Here is a 21,376-nt window from a genome sequence, read left to right as displayed (position 1 = left end):
TCTTCTGTAAATACAATTTTTAAAAACAAGCCATGTCAAAATGTTAAGGTAGCTTGTTTGAAGTTGGACTTAGGACCTCCCCATTGTAAAGCAAGTGTCATTGGCAATGGCAACATAACCTTTGTTTTCTCAATTATATTGCCTCTAGTATCCAGAACTGAATTTGTGCCAACTTTTTATATCATTGGGGTTTTAGAAAACAGCAGCTTCTGCCCTTTTGGTTAGTCTTGGAGGGTCTTGAGATGATGGTTTGAGATTTAGATTTCCAGAAACAGCCTCATACTCCACCAGCAGTCAAAGTAGGGAAAACAATTTATTTAACATGCAGCAGAATCAATGCATTTGAGACATATTTACAGTACGGCTGTTTGCTATGAAGCTGGAACCTCAACCTACAAGTAACATTCGTGGTTTAATTTCCAAAGCTTGTAACAATGCATTTCCATACAGCAAAACGACAGGGTCTTTCCATTTTGCTGTGCTGCACAGGCAATGCACTGCCGTTAACACTGGGAACAGAGCCATTCCTCAGAAAGCATTTGTGCTCTTCTGACTTCCTCAAAGTCACAGTGAGATTTACATGTAGGCATCTAAAGCAGTGAAACCCGCTTCCTAAGGACACACTACAGCACCTGGGCAGATTTAAATGATTTAAGCAATACCCCTATGCCTGCTGTGTCTAAAGTGCTGGCAAGAATATATCTGAGGCAGAAAGAATTCTCTCCTTGTCTCCCATCCTATTCCATCACTTTAAAACTGCTGCTGCTTTCTTTGAGGATCCAAAAGACCTAACCATCCTTCTTGCCTGCCTTCTACTTCAGGGAGCTGACAAGGCTGTGATCCTTATGAGCCTCAGCCCAAAAGTTTACAGCAAGTTCCTTGGCCAAGCTTTGATTTTACCTTCAGGGCTTCTACAGCTGCCTGGAGCCCCTGATTAGGGCCTCAGGCCTTTCAGTCTGCTGATTTCTAGCGTTATTTACTTGTTATCAGTGAGAAAAATTCAGCAGCTGTAAGCATCTGCCTAAGACAGCTAGACATAATTCAAAGTTGTATTTGCACTAATGGGTTTTATAGCCTCCATTAATTCCAGCAGCACTTTCTCCTCTTGAGTTTTCTTCCTACAAGGCAGGGGGTCTCCTCCTGCATATTTATTTTCTCAGTACTTTGTCTGTTCCTGTTCATAGTCAGCTGTTGCTTGATGGCACTGCTAGAAGTGCTGAGCATAGTCAGTGTCCAAGGACCCAGCCCTTCTGTGCTTTTGTCAAAGAATGTAGAAAAACATTAATTTAAAATTGTCTCAAAGCTACTTGAGGCATTGCTTGAGACTGGAAATCAAAAGGGAAAAGGAAGGGACCATGGGAATCAAGTTTCGGTGATTTAAACCTAGTTTCTGGGTAACGTTAGCTAGAGGGGGTCAGGTCTTCTGCCCCTTTTAGCATAGAATACTAATATCCAGCAAAATAGCTTTCCCCCTTGGGGAGACAATTGCACTTAGCCACTTAATACAGGGAACAAATAAAAGAGGGTATAAAACCCAGCACATGCACCATCACAGCCCACTGGAGCTGTCTTTCCTTTCACTGTCCACTTGTTTATATTCAGACATTCTATAGCTCTATTATTTACATCTTGTATTTCATTGTACTCATTTCAATAGAACACAGTTCAACTACAATAATAATACTGCCTGCATGAGGGGACGCGAGAGGCCTCTCTCTTTATCCCTGGATTCAGTCACTGCACCTGATTAGCAGTTGCAAAGACTTCTGCACTCTAGGTGCTGTCCTCCACCAATATTGACTGCTACTTCCCAGCCCTGTTGGGTTTACCTCCTCATTACACAGTTCATTTTTCTCCACACCATGGAATGCAATGAAGGCAGAAAAATAACCAGTGTAGCCATTTGCATACAAAACTCAGTGCCACTGGCCCAAAATGGATACAAGAGAGAGCAGCTAGCAGTATAAAATAATCAACCTAATATATAGCATGTCACACAACACAGAGTTAGGGTCTGCCTACATTGACTGTTGATAATGAAACGGAGGAGGGAGAGGAAGGGAGGTAAGCGCCATTTCAGTGTAAAAAATAAGCATTCCCTCGTGGAGCCAGCATTATTGCTCAACATGCTTAAATGATCCAGTCTGGCACTGAGGAGGCAAAAGTCCTAGGGGGAGCAAGTGTAAGGGCTCTGCACTGAGGAAGCTCCTGGTGGCATCATTACCCCACCAGCCTCTAGGTATCTCCGGACAGCAGTACAGGAATAAACCAACTAAATCCCCTTCTGATGACAGGTCTCCCCTCAGAATACAACAATTTCAAGTTTAATTGAGTAGAAGGTAGAACCAGATTCACCCAGAGGCCATGATAAAAGCAGCCAGCACTGCCTGTTACTGGTTGCCACTCAGTTCATGCTTGGCGTAAATGTCCCAGGACCCCTTCAATACGGGGTAAAACATTCTGGACTAAAGCTACAAGCAGAGTGGTCAGGACATGTAAACGAAGCTGAACATCACCAGTGGATAGCATTTGTGTCCCTCCCCACGTCACATTCATTACAGTCCTGTGGGACCCCTTCCTGGTCCTGTCATGGAGTCTCTGGCGGTATCTTAGGGTCATAGATGCCCCCACTGCTCTACCGGGGGAAACTGATCCACTTCGCCAACTTCTGTGCTGGGCTGGTCTCCCAGTGTGAAGGTCAGTTTGTATCTCAGTCTCACTTTCTCCTGCAGGAAAGACAAAAAGCAAGAGCGATATGAAAACAGCCCTAATTGCTCCTAAATGAAGCATTTGACTGTAATAGCTCTATAGAGACCACAAGAGTTTAACATAGCAGGGGAAAGAGGGCCAAGGTAAGTTCATGGAGTATTTCTAGCCACTTAGTAAATATGAGTGATTTACTTATTAGCTTTGTAAGCCACAAGAGCATTATTGTTAGAGTAAAACATCAGGAGAAAAGCATAAATGACCTCCAGTAGTAGTTTAGTAGTTTGCCATACACATGTGGCCATCACCCATAGCTCAGCTGCTCTCCAGTGAGCCTGAAGTACATGCTTTAATGCTGCTGGAATATTTTGACATCTTCAAAATCAAACTCCTTATCAGGTGGAGGAAGATAAAATACAACAGTTTCTGCTCTGAAAATTCCCAGTAAACACTAAAAAAGGAATGAAACCAATCCCTCAGTGGGGAATCTCCATATGCTTCACAAAGGGAAAGTCTTTCAGCAAGCCACCAGACCAATCAAACATCTATCATTTTGGATCTCACAACTTCCAGCCTTAAGCTCTTTTGTTGCAATTCTCAACTAGTAACATCTAGATTAATTGAATTAAAAATTACTTCATCATACAATTTAAGCTTTATGGAGCAGGCTACTTCAATGAATAATTACAGGAAGATTTCCCAAGAAAATAAAGAAGCTTCTGGCACAGCTACCCAAATGCTTCCACAGCATGATCAGCAGACAGGAAAGGTTCAACCATGTCCTTGTTTCACTAGTGATAGGTACCTCTGATAATATCTCAAAGAATAAGGGGAAGAATAATATCTGACATTAGTCAGTTGGTTCAGGTCTGATAGGCTACAGCCTCGACACAGCAAAAGTACTTCTGCAACACCAGCTGGTTTAATGTCACTCGAATTATCACCAAAGCAGGGGCACATGCAGGGCACAAGGGGGCCAAGACAAGTTCCTGATGGAGCTCCAACTGTTCTCCTTTAAAGCTGAGCCTCATATGGCTGTTGCCATTTTGCTGGAGAAAGGTAGAGACCCTTCTCATAGCTTTCCTTGCTGAAAAGGTCTGTGGGGGAACCAGTCTCCCTCTAGCTCTGAATTGAAAACATCACTAATACAATTCTGCAGTGACCACCTCTGGAAGGCAGGTTAAGAATAAACAGCTGTATCTGCTCAATGATCAGTCCAAACCCCCTGCAGAATTCAGTTTACGTGAAATTTGTCTAACAGAGACAGGATAAATCCCACTTCACGACAGACTGCCCCCTCTCACCTTTGCAGGATTTGCCAGAAGCATGACTTGGGTGATGGCAGCAGGCGGCTGGATGGGATTAAATGGAGATAGCTCTGTGCCAGAGGGTGGTTGTAACTTCACTTTCATGGACTGCAAATGAAAAAGAAAGTGGAACCTCAGGGAATATCTTCTGCCTTGGGGACAATGAAAGATGTACACACAGGCTGGCAAGACTAACAGCATACATCCAAGCTGAACAGAATTAATCCAAATGGGAGGAAGAGGGAGACAAGAGCCAGCCTAGCGTGCACAACATGACACACAGATTGACAAATCAGCCCAGAGTGAATGCACTGGCCAGGTAAATCCCAACATCACCTTCCAAGAGTATGAATGCTCTTGTGGTAGAGGTTTTAATGCAGATGTTTTCACAATGATAGGCAGATCATAGCCAAGTCTGGGTTAGCATTCAAGACATGAGTGAGACATCCAAAATTTACTGGGAGAGGTACAACCAGAACAGAATACATTTTCAGAATAAGATGTCTTTTAGAAACTGATTCCCACAGACCTCAAGGATGGCTCTATTCATGTAACAGTCCTGTCACTGTGCTGAGCAGGATTGATCTTAGACGGCAAGAAAAAGAAAACACCCACAACTGCAGTTCTTGATTTATCCTATTCAGTGTTTTCTGCCTCTAAGAATCATCTTTACCTTTTGAAAACAGGCAGAACAGAGCCAACAGAAAGGCAGAACCAGGGAGGCTGTTCCATCCAAGCCCCTGTGTTCATATCCAGGCCTTCTCGAACACACAGATTCATGTTGCCCTGTGTCTGTGCCGCACACTCCTACCTTCGGTACAGCAGCCTGCAGCACAATGTTCTTCACAGGAAGAGGTGCTGTGTTCAGCATTGACACTACGACAACGAGCACATCTGACCTTCCTGGCGGGCACTCCCTGGCAAAGTGCAAGAGGATCCGGAAACCGTTCTTGTCATAGGCTGTCACTGGGAGGGCACTGCCTGCCGCAGAGAGAGAAAGGGAGACAAATGCAGGTTTATGCTGCAGAAGAAAATCTGTAGCAGAATTAGGTAACCTAACTATTTGGTTGGAACACTTCATTATACAACCCTTTTCTCCACTTGATGATCTTTGTTAGGAAGCTTTGCTTAAAAAAAAACAGAGAAAGGTGAAAAACCTGAGATACTTACTGGGTTTAATGGATTCCAAGGGAACATGGACATTGGCCAAAGAAATTTCAGGTGCTTTCACAGGACTGCCTTGCTGCTGGAATGATGTTGACTGAAAGAGAGGGCTTCCCGAGCCAGCAGTGCAGCTGCTTGGGAAAGGAACTGGAGTTGCTCCCGGGGCAGTGACTGGCAGCCCTGCAGGGGTTATTAATGGGGTAGAGGTGGAAGTGGCTGGCAAAGTAACCCCAGGGAACACTGAAGGTGTACCCATGCCTTGGGTGACAGTCCTGGAAGGGAGACAGGAAAAACACAGAAAATTGAGTTGAATGTGAAGCAGACATTTCACCATAAACCCTGAGATAACAGAATATCATTAGAACAAAGCAGTAGCCTGCAACCAGGTTACAGTCTGTGACTCAGTAAGGCCTCATGTAAAAAACAGAGCTACATGGGAAGTTGTGGTGGTGGAGGTACAGGCATCAGTCTCTCCAAGTCAAGAAGGTGGCAGAGCCCACCTTGGCAAAGGTAGGCAAAGCTAAGATTGGCAAAGGCCTCTCTATCACAGCAGTTCGCTCAGCCTAACAGCTGCTCACTTACGTAAGGGAGTAGTGTAGCCCTGCAGGAGTAAACAGCTGCTGTATTCTACCTAATAGTGACTGCCTTTCCCTGCTGGAGGTAGGGCTCTCATATTACTTTGTAAACTGAGACTCCCAGAGAAAAAAAAAAAAGATCTCAATCACAAATTTCTACTAAACCAGTGCCGAATGTGTCTTCTCAGAAAGTAACACTTTGCAGCTGGCTTCGCTCCCTTACTACAGAAACAAAACAATGCTCAGAACTGTTAGTTACCCTTTGGTTTCTTCAAGGAGTTGTCCCAGTGCATCCATCTTATTGGACATATTGTTTCCCATAGCTGAGCTGAAGCACCCAGGAGCAGCTGGCAAAGTCTTAGGAGGCCCCACAGGGGCAGTTGGCCCAGCAGAGAACACAAATGGGGCTGAGTTTGGTGCAGGGATACTGGGAGCAGTCTGAGAGGCTGTGAAAGCAGAGGGCAGTGTCACTGATGTTCCACAAGCAGTCTGTGAGGTGTGATGAAGAAGAGGGTTCCCTGCAGGGTTGCAAGCAGCAGTCCCCATCTTCGGACCAAAGAAATCCAGGTCCAACTGGTCATTCTGCAACAGAAAGCAAGTAGCTGTTCTAAATCACTGCTACCTCCTGTGGTAGAAGTGGCACCGTTACAGAGGGAGATCGATTTACTGCAAAACCAGATCTGGGTGGCAAGCAGGAAAGTCTGCGGCCTATGTCAAGACTATATCTGACCTGCAATTTAAGCAAAGGAAGTGTTAGCATCATGGGGGACAGACTGGAAACTAAGAAAGCCATGCTCAATAGAGGGATATCTACTCTATTCAGACGCATCTATCCCAGATTTCAGAGCTAGGCTAGACTTCCCTTCGGGAACAGCTGTGCCTCTGCCTGTACATGTGATCACACATTTCTCTGAGGTGACAGTGTGTGTCCTGAGACCTCCCACAATGACAGCCCGCCACTCCCAGAGAGAAAGTCCTTCCTTTGTACCTCAAACATGCTCCATTGGTTGTTTTCTGATGTCTCCTTCACTGCTGCAGGGGCTGGATCATTCAGGCCTGAAAGTAAAAATAACAAGTAGGTAACTAAAGGAGAAAATGAGTTAGATGTCATCCCTTGACAATCGCTGCAGTACCAAAATACTTGATTCAGTTCTGCCAGAGCTCAAGAACCTGATGAAAGACTGAAACATATTGCAAGCCTATGGTGAGACCGACAATGCTAGGGGCCAACAGACAAACCCTACACACAGCTCTCCTAACCCTTCCTATCTGCAGCCTCCCCTGCTATTCATGTCAGGGCTCCACAGGCAGCCACACTGCAGACTCCCATAAGCAACCCCTCAAAAACACCTTGCTCTTCCGCACTGCTGCTAAGTGAGTTGAGAAACCTGTAGCAAATTGCAGCAGGGGTATGCTGCATGTCCAAGCACCCACAGAGATCAGACTGTGATTACATTCAGCTCAATTTACTTGCAGTCTACTCTGGGAACATCAGAGTTTATTTTAATACTGGTTCAGACTAGTTTTATAATCAGTGATGCAGAGGAGTGTCTTGGAAATCTCCCAGACTTCTCTAGAAATAACAGACCTGAGGACACAGAGGGCTGGCCAGAATTAGAGCAAGGAAGGCTATTCCATTATTCAAGTTTTGTGAATGGTACATATCACTGTTCCCAACTGCTCTCCCTCAACCCTCCCTCAGCGTGCATTGGACCTGTTACACAACTGGAAACTTCAGACAGGCTCCACCAAGATCCAGGACAGCGTTAGGACAGCTTCTAGGTATTAACTAAATAACCTGTTAGATGAGCCAAGAACAGGAGGAATTGGGTGTGCTAGAAATCAGAGGCATCTGATGCTCCTTTTAGGCATGCTACATGCACAGTCAGCCCTTACACTCATGCTGGAAGAAAGAAGTGGACTTTGTTAGGCATAGATTGAGTAGCTCTTCTCTGAGTCCCCTCAGTTTCTTACCTAAGCACAGAAGCTCTTCATCCAGCAAGGAGAGGGAATTAGCTGTGCTGCTCTGCTGAGCGGGTACAGTTTCCACTTGGCTAGATGAACTGCTCCGGGAATGAGCAAACGTCTGGGGAGGAGGTGGGAGAATGGGGATTTCCGCTGGAGGGGGAGCTAATGGGGGGGCTGGCGTCAGTGTGGTGGGTGGCATTGGAGGTGGTGGGGTGCTAGTGACGTCCAGTCCAGCAAGGTCAATGAGAGTGTTGAGATTACTGGTGGAGTCACTCCCTGCAGCGGACAGGAGAAGAGCACTACTAGGAAAGAAGGTAAAAGGCTCAGAGCAAGCACAATGTACAGAAGAAATATCAGAGAGATGGTTTAGGTAACATAGTCCCCATTTAATCATTGCTTATGGCTCCTTGTAACAGAGGAAACCCAAATGCTTCCCACCTAACCATTTGCTGTCCAGAAACTGCTTAAATCAACCCAGATACTTGGCAAACATCTGTCTGAAAATAAATGCTCACTTTAGCCACTGCTCTTTGCTCAGTACTTCTTGTGGTATAGTTTGCAGGCTTTTCTAAATCTTCTAAGCCCAGATGAAACTTCATGAGATCCTACAGGCTTACAATAAACATAGCTACCAGAGAGCTAGAGAGTCAATGGAAATACATACTTTCTGTCTGGGCCTAGAATTCCCTTCATATTAATAAGTCTTGCCCCAAAAAGAAACTTTCAGCATTATGGATTTATTCCACTGCTTTTTATCTACAAATACTGAAGTGAGTCCCAAGTGGCAATTCTGCCACACAGAACACATCCAGAGCTTTCACTGGTGAAACTGAAGTGTAAAGCAGGTGACTGGCCTAACTTGACACATGGAATTGCTGGCAAAGCCAGGAAGAGGACCCCTGGCCTGGCTCCCGCAGCCCTGCTCTAGTCCTTTAGATAGTTGTCCTCTTTTCATATGTCACAGTTAAGAGGACAAAGGTGAAAACGAGAATGTATGAGAATTTCCAGCCACACAAACTGTTCAAAGGTTGGTTTGTTACTGATCTTATCTGAGGTTTCAATAGTAATCTACCAGTAAAGGAAAATCAGCAGCTGCAGCACTGCTGCTCATGTCCAGAATTATTTATCCATCAGTTCATACTGCTTGCGGGCTGTCTTGTCTCCCTTTAATTCACCAACTGTTGGTCAGAAGAACCATCAGTACCCTACTTAACTGCAATTAATAGGAAACCTTGTCCAAAAGACTTAAAATTGCGGGATTCAAAAGGAAATAGTTTCTCAGGAACTCACCTTCTGCTACAGACATCACAGGGAGATCCACTTCACCATTGACCATTTGCCCCTCTATTATTTTTTTATAGGAATTTATCACACGGGATAAATTGTCACTGGCCTGCAGAATATCCCCTACATGCAAGAGAGATAAAAATTACCTCAAAGACTTCAGTAACTTTGCTTTCACTTATGCTCCGAGTACTCGGTTATCAGCTAAATAATTCACAAGAAAAAAATACAATTATTTGACCATGAGCTTCATTACTCTCTCCTCATACCATCCTTCTCCAAGCAAGGCCCTGACCTTGCTTGTACTTTTGGGACTGCAGGAACTCCCTTCCCCTTCCAAAGTAGCACCTATCTCCCACATTACCTCCCCGCAGCCTCCCTAGCAATCAACTCTACTGTCTACCTTGCTTGAATTTAAAATGATAAGCATAAAGAGGCAAGGATCTTGTCTTTTATCTGCTTGCTCACAGCAAAGTACACAGCAGAAGAGGCATCTTTACAGCAGCTGTTCCCTTACTACAACCTTGCACAGTCACAGGTCACAACAGCAGTCAAAAAGGAAAAAGCGTGGTTTATTTTACCCAAACTGCTGTCATTATCCTCTGTCTCACTGGCCAGCTTGAATAATGTCCGTCTTTTGGTTTCACATCTTTCACAGAGCTCCTGGAAAGAGAGATTAGGACAAAGGGTCTCATTAGCCAAGGGCTACTGTCAGCAAAACCAGTCTGCACAGAATAACTCCCCAAGTGTGGAAAGCCCAGAACAGAGAAACCAGACTCCCTCGGCTGAACGTCATAGTGTAGCTGGACAACCAAGATCCATTGTCCTTGCCCTATTAAAGTGGGGCCTGCAAAGCATTACATCAGTCTGGGAATCTAAACACAATCTGCACCTTCATCACAACATCTCAGTCCTCCCTCATATCATCACTTTTGTCCAGTCCTCTCTATAGTCCAGAAGTGTTGTTGCTTCTGTTGCAGCAGTTCCTGAAAGCTCAAGAGCAGAACTGTGCTTCAGGCTCTGTGCCTCTCATTAGAGTCTGCAATCACTCAAAGGAAAGGTGGTAGGAAGAAAATGCTGTTATCTCTAATTCACAGGCAACAAACCAGTTTCTTAAGCTTTTTACCACCATTTCAGAAGCTTACTCTTAAATACATGTATAACTTTAATTTCTGAAATTAGACACAGGGTAACTCTTCACGACCCAGAGTCCTGGGTTTGTCCCGACATCCCTGGTGTCTGTTTTGATTTTCATCTTCTTAACCATCTCCCAACCTTATAACATTAGCTAAACCTCTTCCTTTGAAGGGAAGAACATTCTTTCTACCTGGTTCAGCCTTCAGTGCATTTATTCAGAATGATGTGAGGGACAATTATTAACTGCAATCAGTGTGTCCCATTAGGAGCAGAACTACAAATTTCAGCTTCTCAGTTTTGCTACACTGCATCTTTGATGAACTGCTGTACCTCACTTCCCTCATGTGCAAAATAGAACCATTACTCACTGTCCTTGAAAGGCACTGAGTCTTTGGTGAAAGGTGTTAAAAACATGATTATTTTCTTTCCTGCTGTTTCCACTGACTGTTCTTGTTTTTTGTCACTGCTCTCCATTTTTCTGCACTATTTTTATTGATCTTTGCACAGCATTACAATCTGGAAGAAGAAAAGACTGACTGCAGGATTTCTGGGTAGAAGGAGCAGCTTAGACCCACCTTCATGAGCTCCCTATCAGCCTCTGATGAATCCTCTTTGCTGTAATGAACCAACATCTCATTCAGCAGCTTCACATTGTTATTTACTTCCTCCAGTGTGTGCATACGTTTTGTCACTTTTTGTATCCGAGCCTCATCCTTCAGAGTGTAAAACAGAGATATAAAAAGTGAGTTTTCCAATAAAGTCCACAGTATCACTGCAGCAGGTGTTATATATAAATCATGCCAAGTAATGTGTATTTAAGGTTGAACTAGGAAAAAAAAAAAGTAATATTCCATTCATGTGAAGCACTGCTTATTCAATTATCTCTTCATCACCATTCTAAAGTTTTGGGAAATCCCACAATTCTGACATGTCTCATTAAATAGATGTTGATGGATAATTACACAACTAAAAAATAGAAGTGTTCAAAACAGTATGTTCTCAAAAGTTCCTTTCGGAGCTTTTCAGAAGGTGGCAGTGGGGGAGTCAGGGAGGAGGGAGTTTGTCCTTGATGACATTTTATGAAAAAGATACATAAAACAAAACATATGCTAGGAACAACCAACGATCTCTGGTAGAAAACATCCAACCACCTCTGATTTGAGATTCCAGCCAAAAACATAGGAAACTGCCCTGGGTGAAGAAGCTTGAACGGAAACATGATTTAAGTAACCTATAAATCCTCTTCAGTCTAGAAGCTATACTCTTTTGCCAGAATCACAGTGAATCATTTCCTGGACTCCAGGGTTTCTAACAACTGCCATGGGTGGATGCATCACAGTTTCACAAACAGGAAGGTGTTCCCATGAAGCCTACTTGCAAGAAGACCCACGCTGATGCCTCAGTCCTCAGTAACCAGGAGTAGTATTGCAGTGCCCCCACCAAACCCCGACAGAAAAAACCATCTTGAGCGATGAGAATGTAGTTAATTTCAACACGCCATTCAGTCCTTGCCCGGTCCTCCAACAGTGACACCAACTGTAGACATTTCTGTGATACAAACATCTCCCACTTGTGAGCTAGTCAAAATTACCAACTCATTCGCCTCACACAGAACCCCACTAAGTTATCAGATGGCACTCTCCTATAACGCTCACCAGTTGGATGAGATGGGAGTTAGTTGACTTCTAAGTTTTTATAATGTAACAAAACCAAACCCCACAAGGCTGGATGTCACTGCCAGACAGTCTCATTCAGTCCCTGAGGTTTAAATAAGGAATTCACTAATGCAATGCTCCTGGAGCCTGAAAAAAACAAGTTTTGCCATTTACACGAGCCTAAAATTTTCCGATAGTTTGGGATCAAATTGTTCAAACCACCAAAACAGTCTACTGACGGGAATCAGTTCTAGAAGAACTTCTTACCTCTTTTACCATGGATTTTATAAGCTTGTTGGCCTCCTGTAAATCATCTGGGTTTTTGCTTTTCAACAGCTTGGCTAGAAGCTGTAAGACAAGAAAAGAATATTCAGGAAACAAAGACAGACCTTTTAGCAAAGGAAAGCAGCAAGAAGAAGTTAAGTGAAAAATCCAGGGAAAGGAGACATAGCCCACTGTTACAAAGCATACACTGCTCTCAGTTACAGCAACTTCAGCAGGAGTCATTTATGGCTTTACTATTTTATATGAGTTACTAAATTCTTAACTCTGTACAGGACAAACACTGTGAAACCTCAGATACTTTTGACATCAGACCACTTAGTCTTCCGGTTCATCAGTTCTGGCACCGTCTGTGAAACACATTCTCTCCTTCTACTACTACAGCTGGACAGCACTTTAACCAGCAATACCAACATAATTGTAACATAAACAAGGTCTTAGCTGGGATTTCAGGTTAGGCAGATGGACAAAGCAGTCATACTCAAACCTGGGAGTTTTCTGAAAATATGGAATATCTCCCCAAAAATAAAAGCTGAACTAGCACACTTTTCTTCCTTATTCTAAATGTGCATTAAGTAATCACTTTTAGTCAGTGATTATGATAAAAGTCTTCACTATACCTTGGATTTCTCCTCATCATCAAACACAGGGTTTTTGGGACGAGGTGGTGGAGAAGGAATCAGGGTTCTGTCTGCAGGAATCACAGGATCAAACATAACAATCCCTGAAAGCAGAGAGGGAACCCACATGGGTTTGCACGTGCAGTCACATCAGGCCATGCACCTCACTATTCACATGCTGCTATCAAAGTGAACAAGCAGCCAGTCTGTCCATTGATACTAGCATGCCATTCCAATGGACAATGCAGGATCAAAATCACTGAGCATGCTAGCTGGAAAAACAAAGAAAGTTTTCTTTAGATAAAGGCTAAAACCCCAGCAACTATGTTGCCATGTCTACACTGCTCCCCTAATAGCTCAGTATAATCAATAGCTGTCCATTATTTTTTTTTCACCCTTCATATAAGCTGTTGCACCACCATGTGAAGGCCCAGACAATCCAGCTTTGTGCAAACTCAAAGGCATGAGATTTGTTTGTGTAAAAGAACTGAGCAGGAAAGCAGACAGTCATGCAAGATGGGGCGATGTGCAGACTCCTAACCATGAAGTGGGGAAACAGCCAACCTTCATATTCAAGATTCATTGTCAAATCCCTAGATTTGTGCTCTACCTGAAACGCTTTCCTAGAAGAGATTATTTTTTGTGTGTGCTAAAGCCACAAGCTTCTCTCCTGAGCTTTTCTCACCTTGCAAACACAAGCAATTTGTATGAGTTTAATTGAAGGTACAGTTGTAAAGTGATCTGGTTAAAAGATTACAGAAGGCTATGTAGAGGCTTTTATTTGGCTTTAAATTGGGTTTGTATACATCATTTAATAGCTAGCTCCAGATAAACTAAAAAAATAAAAAATAAAAAAGAGGTCATGCAAAAAGGCTAAAACAAAAGAATTTACAAGGCACTTAACTAATCTAATTAAAAAACAAAAACCAAAATAAAACAAAAAAAAAACCCAACTAAACCCAGTCCAAGACATTCAAATATAACAAGTAGCTTCCCCAAAGTTTCAGGCAGTTTGTGCCTTGTTCCGTCCTCTCAGAGCTTGCCTTGACTCCCTCCACGCACACTGTAATCAGAAGCTGCAAGTTTTGTGACACTCCTGCTTACAAGCACAGGCTGGAGAGAATGCATGGGTAAGAGCTTACTTCCTACCTTGTCGCTTCAGCATGTAGTAGGCATCTTTGATTTTGGATTCTTCTGGCAGCGCCACAGTCCAGCTATACAGCAATTCAATAACTTTGGTCTTCACCTTCTCCGAGACCCGATCTCCCAGGTACTGAGAGTACAGTAAAAGACAGAAATCAGTTTTCTACATTCTTCATTTCTTTTTAAGAATAAAGCCCAAACCCAGAGATGGAAATTCACCATTAGATATTAAAAGCTGAATATTCGCATCCAAGATGCCTCTTATTAAGAGGAAAAAAGCTCCTCTAATGTATTTGAAATAGCAGTGAGCAGGAGCTTTACAATCATCTTCAGCAAAAGAAAGAGAAGATACAGTTAGTTTCACATTTTTTGCTATTTAAAAATTATAGCAATATAGATATTCCCCTAACACTATGTTTTAAGAAATACTTTACAGCATTAACCATGCCCTGGGGTACTTCTAGCAATTTTTCACCAGGCTAACCTGATCCTGGATATTGAGAGATTTGTCCAGGCACTCTCTACACAGCAAGTCAGCAGCACAGTGAGGATTACAACTCTCTAGTGTGTTGCTAGATCTCGTTACTGAACCTTTGCACCACACTTCTCCTCTACTGATGCTGGAGGTTGATTTTTCATAAAAAACACCCCCAAGGTTTAAAAGCTCTTGAGTTAAATGAAGCATCAGAATAGTACAAGACTGTACACTGACAGTAAACCAGCACAGCTTAATGAAAAAAGTAATGATCAGAGCACAAAAAAACTTAGCTAACAAATGCTCGTGAAATACAGGTTAATATATGTAATAAGCCAGACAGAGCATTGCAATATTTTGAATGTTGCTTGTAGCTTAGGGTGGCCAGACAAAAAGTAAATACAGTAGTAAGGCAACAAGTCAGGGACTAACCTTTGGAGACACAACTTTTATCAACTCATTTAAAAAGCGAAACTTCCCTACTTCATTATGAAATCTTCTCCCGCAATTCTTCATACAAGCTTCCAGTACCTTCATTCAAATAACAGAAACAGGTGGTGAAATTAATGTCCCAAACCTACAATAACAGCATAGCTGTGTTCTGCTAACAGGGAAGCTGAAGGACCTGTGCCAGCGAGATAGCGATTCCTGCTCTGAGATGCAAGGTGTGGATCCCACTTCTTTAGGAATGACACACCAAGATAAGCTGGCCCCCACCCTTAAAATATATATAAGGAAGGATCAGAGTTATCTCCCCATTAGGGCTGACAGTGAACATAAATCTTGCCTGGAGATAAGAAACAAAAGTAGATGAAACTAAAATAGTTATTTCTGGCTGCTCTATTGCTAATGAGCAATCTGGACATTTCAGTTACATAACTGCCCTATCTGTCACTGTCCACTCCCTTCCAGCAGAGAAGAATCATGGAATTCAGACCCAGAACCGGCCCCAGCTAACTCCGGTGACTAATGCACACTGCACTCCCCTTATACTCCACATACAAGATGTCAAATGATACATGACTGGATTTAAGAGAGGTGAAGACTACCTACTGTCAAGGCTTGGACTGCCTCCCATTCCTGTGGCGATTGGATTTTATGAGCCAGGAGTCTCACAGCTATCTGTGGCCTGAAACAAAGCAGATGCCCATTATAAACAAAAAATGCAAAAGTGCTGAGGGATCTTCAGACCTGCACAAATTCTACCATTTAAATGAGAGGTGTTTCACATGATTAAAAGGAAATGCCATTTAGTACTTTTCATCTTTACATCAGTGTATAAAAGCTAACAAGAAATCTTCAGGGCACCTCTGTAAGCTGAGGTGTTTACATTTACAAAAGGAAGCACAGGCTAGCAGGTTGAGCCAGTAAATCCAGAGTCCTCCTTGGGAGAGGGCCTAACAGTTCACAGTAAACACCAACAAAATCACTTCAACTCTCTGTGTATTAGTTTCCTTTTTCGAGAAGAGGACATTCCTTCCCGACCTCACAGAGATGCTGTGACCCAAGAGGTTTCTCAGTTAAGCCTCGTAAAGGTTTTAAAGACGTGATGCCCCATCAAACATCCATTTATAAATCCATTTTACATACTGAAAAACAGACGAGAACCCTGCAGCTATAGAAGCTGGCATAACAAGCAGATTCAGAATTCATATTTTCCAAGTACTCAATTTGGGTTTAAACCATGCTGCCTTTCATAGAAGAGAAACCAAACTATGCAGCATCCTGTTTCTTTTATAACCAGATCTTCCTTGAGATATCAGTATATATAAAAGAAAATATGAACCTTCAATATGGTTCAATGAACACATTTTACACTATGAATGTTAAGCTGTAACATTTCTAAGTTTAAGTGCTTGGGACACCCACCCTTCAAGTTCTTTGTTGATCTGGTCACAGAATCCAATGATGTATTCCCAATCCTCTTGTCTGTTAGATGGGTTAGTGGCTTTATCTTTAGCAAGGAAAAGAGAATATATTACCAAATGAGCAAAAGAAACAAAATAAAAGGTCATACATTTCCTAGAGAAAAACGTTTGGCATCCACTGCCAACTACAAAAATAGGAGAAATAAATTTACATATGGTATGTCCGTCTACTCAGGGTGTTCAGGGGGAAGGGTGTGCTCAAGTCAAGCCATCCAAATATCTAGGAAGAATCACTGCTTTCCAAAAAGCAGATGCCAAATCTCAAGTACTCATAAACACAGTGTTTTCATACTCTAAACAAGAATACAAGAGAAAATATTTGAGCTCACACCGCCTCCCTCTGCTTGAAATGCTCTCTCTCCTATTTGAGTCCAACATTATACTACTTAAAGGTTAAACCCTCCCACTTTCTACATAGGAAATCCTTTTTGCATTCCCTGAGAGCTTTGTAGAAGTAAGAGCTGGAATAACCGGTATCTAATGTAAGTCATTTAACATTGACACTTGTTTTCAGAGCTGATTTGTTAGATATCTTAGCATTTCTCCTGGGAAATAAGGAACAAAATTTATTATTATGCATTCAGCTGTTCTTGCAAGCAATAAACACCACAGCCTGTACCTGATCAGGAAGTCAAGTCCAGGATGTTCAAATTGAGAGACTGATGCTTTACTGACTGAGCTATTTCAGGCTCTTGAAGGATCTTCCCTCAGGCACTAGGATCTTGCTTATTGCACCGACTACAGAATACTGAGTCTATCAAAGTCTATTTTTTATTACAAACGTATCTTCTACACATACTTTATCTAATTCTGATGAAGCACTGAGTTTACAGCAGACAAGATTTGTGCTTTAATCTAATTTCCCAGGTGAGATGACTGGACATGACGTAGTAGGGTTTTTTGGTTTTTGGGTTTTTTTTAACTGTAAGGAAAACAGTACCACACTGTAGCTATATATCCACGGGATGGAGTTTAAAAAGCATTTCCCAAAATTTAAATATAACAGAGATCAATACAGAAAAAAAAATATTATTTACCCAGATGGTATAGAGCAGGGGATGAAACACAGGAAGAAAACAGCAAACATGGCTGTACTTCAATCATATAGAGAAGCATAATAAAATCAATGCATACTACATTACAAACTGTCATTTTCTAATCATCATTAGGACATATCCTTTTTCCTTTTCATAGGTAGATAAAAACAGCAGCTGCCAAATGACTACTCTGAAATCTCCCCTTTGAAATGCATCTTCATCCTCCTACTGTATCAGTCCTACAGGGTTTACAAGCTGTTTACTTTCACAGGACCCTGGGTAAACAAAAAGGGCATCCAAGAAGGACTAACCATAGGCTCACATCTTGCCTTTCTAGCTAAGCTACCAAGCTTCTTTCTGAACTCAATATATTTAAAGGATGCTTAGGTAAAAAGCAGCTGCTGCAGAGCCAAGCAACTCTTAAAACATATGTGGCACTCAGTTCTTATTACCACATTTGCAACTGCTAAACACCCTGGAAGCATCATGAAAATAATGGACTTATAACAACCTAAAGTCTTGTCAAGCAAGCCAAATAGCATCATGTATGGTTCAGTGCTCCAGAGCACCTCTGTTGCTTTGCATGTCCAGATAAAAGAAACGCAGTTGCTTGGTTGGAGTTAATGGAATGTATTTAATAAATACAAGAAGAGCACAAGTAAGTAAGGGCACTCAACTGCATGGGCTCTCTTCAGTTGCAAACCATGAAATTAGGAAGGCGACCTGGCACAAGCAGGAAAACACAACCAATATTTCCGTGTCAAATGTTAATCTTAAAGCTGCTCTGAACATCTCCAAAGCCTCCTCTGAATGACAGGTTATTTAGCTGTCTCAGTCAGGGCTCAGATTCATCATATAAGCCTAATATTTTATACCAAAAGCTCTCATATAAAGACTGCAAAATTTCAGAAGGCAAGAGAGTTTGCTGAAGAGAGATGATGCTCTACATAAAGAAACTCTTTGTTTCTAACATTCAAAACATCTCCATTTGAAACTCTAGTTCATAAAAGCTGATATGGTTTATCAGAAGTCCTGCACTGGTTCTACAAATTGATGCATTTACATAACACAACAATGTGGTGAGTACATGTACCTAAACTGATTTGGGTACCAATCTCAGTAGAGCCACGTTAACCCAGCATCCCAGATGGGCTACTTTACCTTGCTTAACCTTTTCAGGATGCCCCTACAGGAAGCTGCATCGTGTCTATGAAAAGATAACCTAAAAGCTTCTATTTTTATGTGGAACACTAAAAATGTAGGCAGTAAGTTCCCCCGCACTGCCTTACAAATACGCTTCAACCCTTACTTGAAAGGACTGGTTCCAAGAAGGAGACTTCCGTGCTCTGGAATATTAAATCCTTGGCTTGAAACCACCACCAAGGTCTGTTTGGTACCAGCTATAAAGTCTGGTTTCATGAGGACATTTGTCCACTAGGCCTCAGCCTCAAAACCCCATTTCACAGGAGCACTCAAGTAGCACTTAAATAAATCTGAACTAGCAACCTGGAAACAAAAGGCTCTGCACTATCCCAACCCTGCCAGTGTCTATGCCTTAGCTTTTAGGCACTGCTGCAATCAACACATAATATTGCTTCATACTTGACCTAAGCATCAGAGCCATTCAGCATTCTTTTGCTCTACTAAGCTGAAACACTAATGAGTCAACAACATTCAGATGCATCATTAGACGTAAAACAAAGATGCTTATTTTCTTTATAGAGTAAGGACTCTGGAATGCAGAGAACCACAAAACATTCAATGACTAGTAATGAACGCTCATATTTTCTTGGGTTTACTTCTCTTTTGGAAAGAGACAAAAGCTGACTCAGCAAAAGGTCTTCCCATCTCAGGCTTGGCATATGAATTGGGCATCTCCAACCAGAGCACGTCCGAGTCCAACGTTCATACTCTGTCTGTGTCCCACAGAGGAGAAGCAGGATGCTGACCCGTGACAAAAGATGGAAGAAAGAAACCAAGATAATTAAAATATGCTTTATCTCTCTGCATCTATTATATAGCTGGACAATGCCTAAGTCCATCATGAATGAGATACAATGTCAAAAAGCTTCTTTCTGGGTGCAGTAGAACACACAGCACTAAAGTTAACGGATAGAGCTGTGTTTGTACAACTGACATTATTTTCTAACCTCCTCTTCTATTTCGAATAAGTGTAGGAGAACAGCCTGCAGGCAGAGAGAGGAACAGAAAAGATCACCCACTCTCCTCCCAGCTGCCTGAAAGGAGATGGAAGATGAGGAAGATGCTAGATCATCACAGGCTGAAATGCAGATCTTATTATAGGACATGAGAATGATGTTACTTCATGGGTCTATGCCGCCGCTTAATGACACGAGCCAGGGCAGCAAGGAAAGCTGCATACCACTGACACAGAAGAATCACCAGTAATAAGAAATTTTCCATCTTCCTGTGACTGGAAAGTTGGTCTTTGCTTCTGTACAATTCTGGCCCTTCCCTTTATAAGGGCACAGCAGGGGCACGCTCACAAGGTTAGCATTAGACACAGTACCTCTTTTTGATAGTTATAAGAAAAAGAACCTCAGGAGGTCTGCCGAAAGCACTCAGATGCACCAGCCTCTCCACTTTGCCTCCCTGGTATGCACGACTCCTCCAGCAATCTCTGTACAATAAATAGTCTCTGCTCCCCTCCAATGGGAGGAGCTATATAATCACACCAGCACAAATCACTGGAGCAGTGACCAGGCATAAACGCATCATCTTAAATGACAGCAACACTCAAGCCTCAAAAACTGTGTACATCTCTACAATCAGACTCACTGCAATACACAGGCAGACACAATTTCTTGCAGGGAGTAAGGCCTCTGCAACATGATTCTTCAGCATATGTTCCCCAGTGACAGGCTACACTACTGCATGGTCAGTGGAGCCAGCTTCCGTCTTAACTTCCATAATTAACATCAACAACAAAAAAAAAACCCCCCCCCCAAAAAAAAAAAAAAAAAAAAAAAACAAGCAAGCAGGAAGTTTTCCATGCTGCAGAGCCTAAAATATTCTTCCCATCAAGGATATTTTCACACACAAACTGAATTCAGTGAGTCAGTTCTCCTCAGAGAAAAAGGAAGGGGACGTGGGCGTTCCTTCGAGTGTCTCACTGGCTACAATTAAAACACTGGAAGATATTGACAAACTGGAGGAGTTCAGAGGAGGAGCAAAAACAATCAGGTGATGGAAGGCATTGATCTAAAAGGAGAGCTAAGAGCAAAAACCATAGCTTAGCCAATAGCTCCAATAACAGATAATAATATCATGTATGAATTTGAGTTTTGTATTAAAGTATCGAGAAAGAACAAGAATTATTTCCACGTGTTTAAGGAGACATAATCCCGAAAGCGTAACAGATTTTATACTCTAAGGTGTTTAGGGTAATAACTGTCTTCTGCTATTTGCATAGCACCTAACTAGTTAAGAACATTACTCACTATTGCAATCAAATAAATAACTGTATTAAAAAAAAAAAAAAGGAAAAATCATCTAGGGAACAAGTTAGTGATCTGCAGGATTGCCTCCCCAGGGAAAGCAGCAGAAACCCCTGTGCTCAGAATATATGAAAAGCAATTACTGTTATTACTGACTTCTACAGGAGCCACCTCAAGATTCTTTAGTCCTAGGTCAGGATTACACAGTGCCAGGTGCTATGTAAGATATTAAAAAAAAAAGCCCTTTAAGTTATAGGAACTACTGATGGCCACAAAAAGAAAAAACTCTCAGCAACGGCTGCAAGAGGCACTAGCCAGAATTCCTGCTGTTTCTAACGTTTAAGATCGTGTGATGACAAATTATTTTTTCTTAATAACGGATTTTTAAATATTTCAGCCTGCAGCAATGTTTCAACAGAAGCCCACAACTCCTACCCTGAAATTGCTGCTATGCCTAAAGCAGAACCTGCCTGCTGGAAAAACACGGTTGTATAACACGGGACCACGGTTCTAATTGTGAAATGACTGCGCTTCCCGGGCTCACGCCCGGCATTAAAGCGGCACAGCCAGCCCACAAAACCCGGCCAGGGAAGGGGAGCGAGCCGGGGACGGAAGGCGCCGCGGAGCCTGGCGGCCG

The 21,376-nt window shown here is 42.4% G+C and overlaps 1 protein-coding gene across 1 annotated transcript in view; it reads right to left on the bottom strand.

Annotated features, from left to right (window-relative positions):
- Positions 1 to 294: 294 nt before the first annotated feature.
- Positions 295 to 21,376, bottom strand: part of GGA3 (golgi associated, gamma adaptin ear containing, ARF binding protein 3) — a 21,608-nt gene continuing 526 nt past the window's right edge. Inside the window, exons 2-17 of the mRNA XM_085304542.1 lie at positions 16,186 to 16,270; positions 15,370 to 15,445; positions 14,749 to 14,847; positions 13,848 to 13,971; positions 12,699 to 12,802; positions 12,064 to 12,144; positions 10,717 to 10,854; positions 9,586 to 9,667; positions 9,011 to 9,127; positions 7,727 to 7,996; positions 6,741 to 6,808; positions 6,012 to 6,334; positions 5,184 to 5,449; positions 4,825 to 4,994; positions 4,011 to 4,121; positions 295 to 2,726 (exon numbers count right to left, since the gene is read on the bottom strand). Of these exons, the coding sequence (XP_085160668.1) occupies positions 2,616 to 2,726; positions 4,011 to 4,121; positions 4,825 to 4,994; positions 5,184 to 5,449; positions 6,012 to 6,334; positions 6,741 to 6,808; positions 7,727 to 7,996; positions 9,011 to 9,127; positions 9,586 to 9,667; positions 10,717 to 10,854; positions 12,064 to 12,144; positions 12,699 to 12,802; positions 13,848 to 13,971; positions 14,749 to 14,847; positions 15,370 to 15,445; positions 16,186 to 16,270 (2,225 nt within the window). The 3' untranslated portion in view covers positions 295 to 2,615. The remainder of the gene's footprint in view (positions 2,727 to 4,010; positions 4,122 to 4,824; positions 4,995 to 5,183; positions 5,450 to 6,011; positions 6,335 to 6,740; positions 6,809 to 7,726; positions 7,997 to 9,010; positions 9,128 to 9,585; positions 9,668 to 10,716; positions 10,855 to 12,063; positions 12,145 to 12,698; positions 12,803 to 13,847; positions 13,972 to 14,748; positions 14,848 to 15,369; positions 15,446 to 16,185; positions 16,271 to 21,376) is intronic.

This window comes from Rhea americana, unplaced genomic scaffold (genome assembly GCF_003343005.1).
Source record: "Rhea americana isolate MKP2758 unplaced genomic scaffold, rheAme1 scaffold_21, whole genome shotgun sequence".
Classification (NCBI taxonomy): Eukaryota; Metazoa; Chordata; class Aves; order Rheiformes; family Rheidae; genus Rhea; species Rhea americana.
Note: the sequence above shows the minus strand (reverse complement) of the source record. Positions and strands in the feature narration are given on the sequence as shown.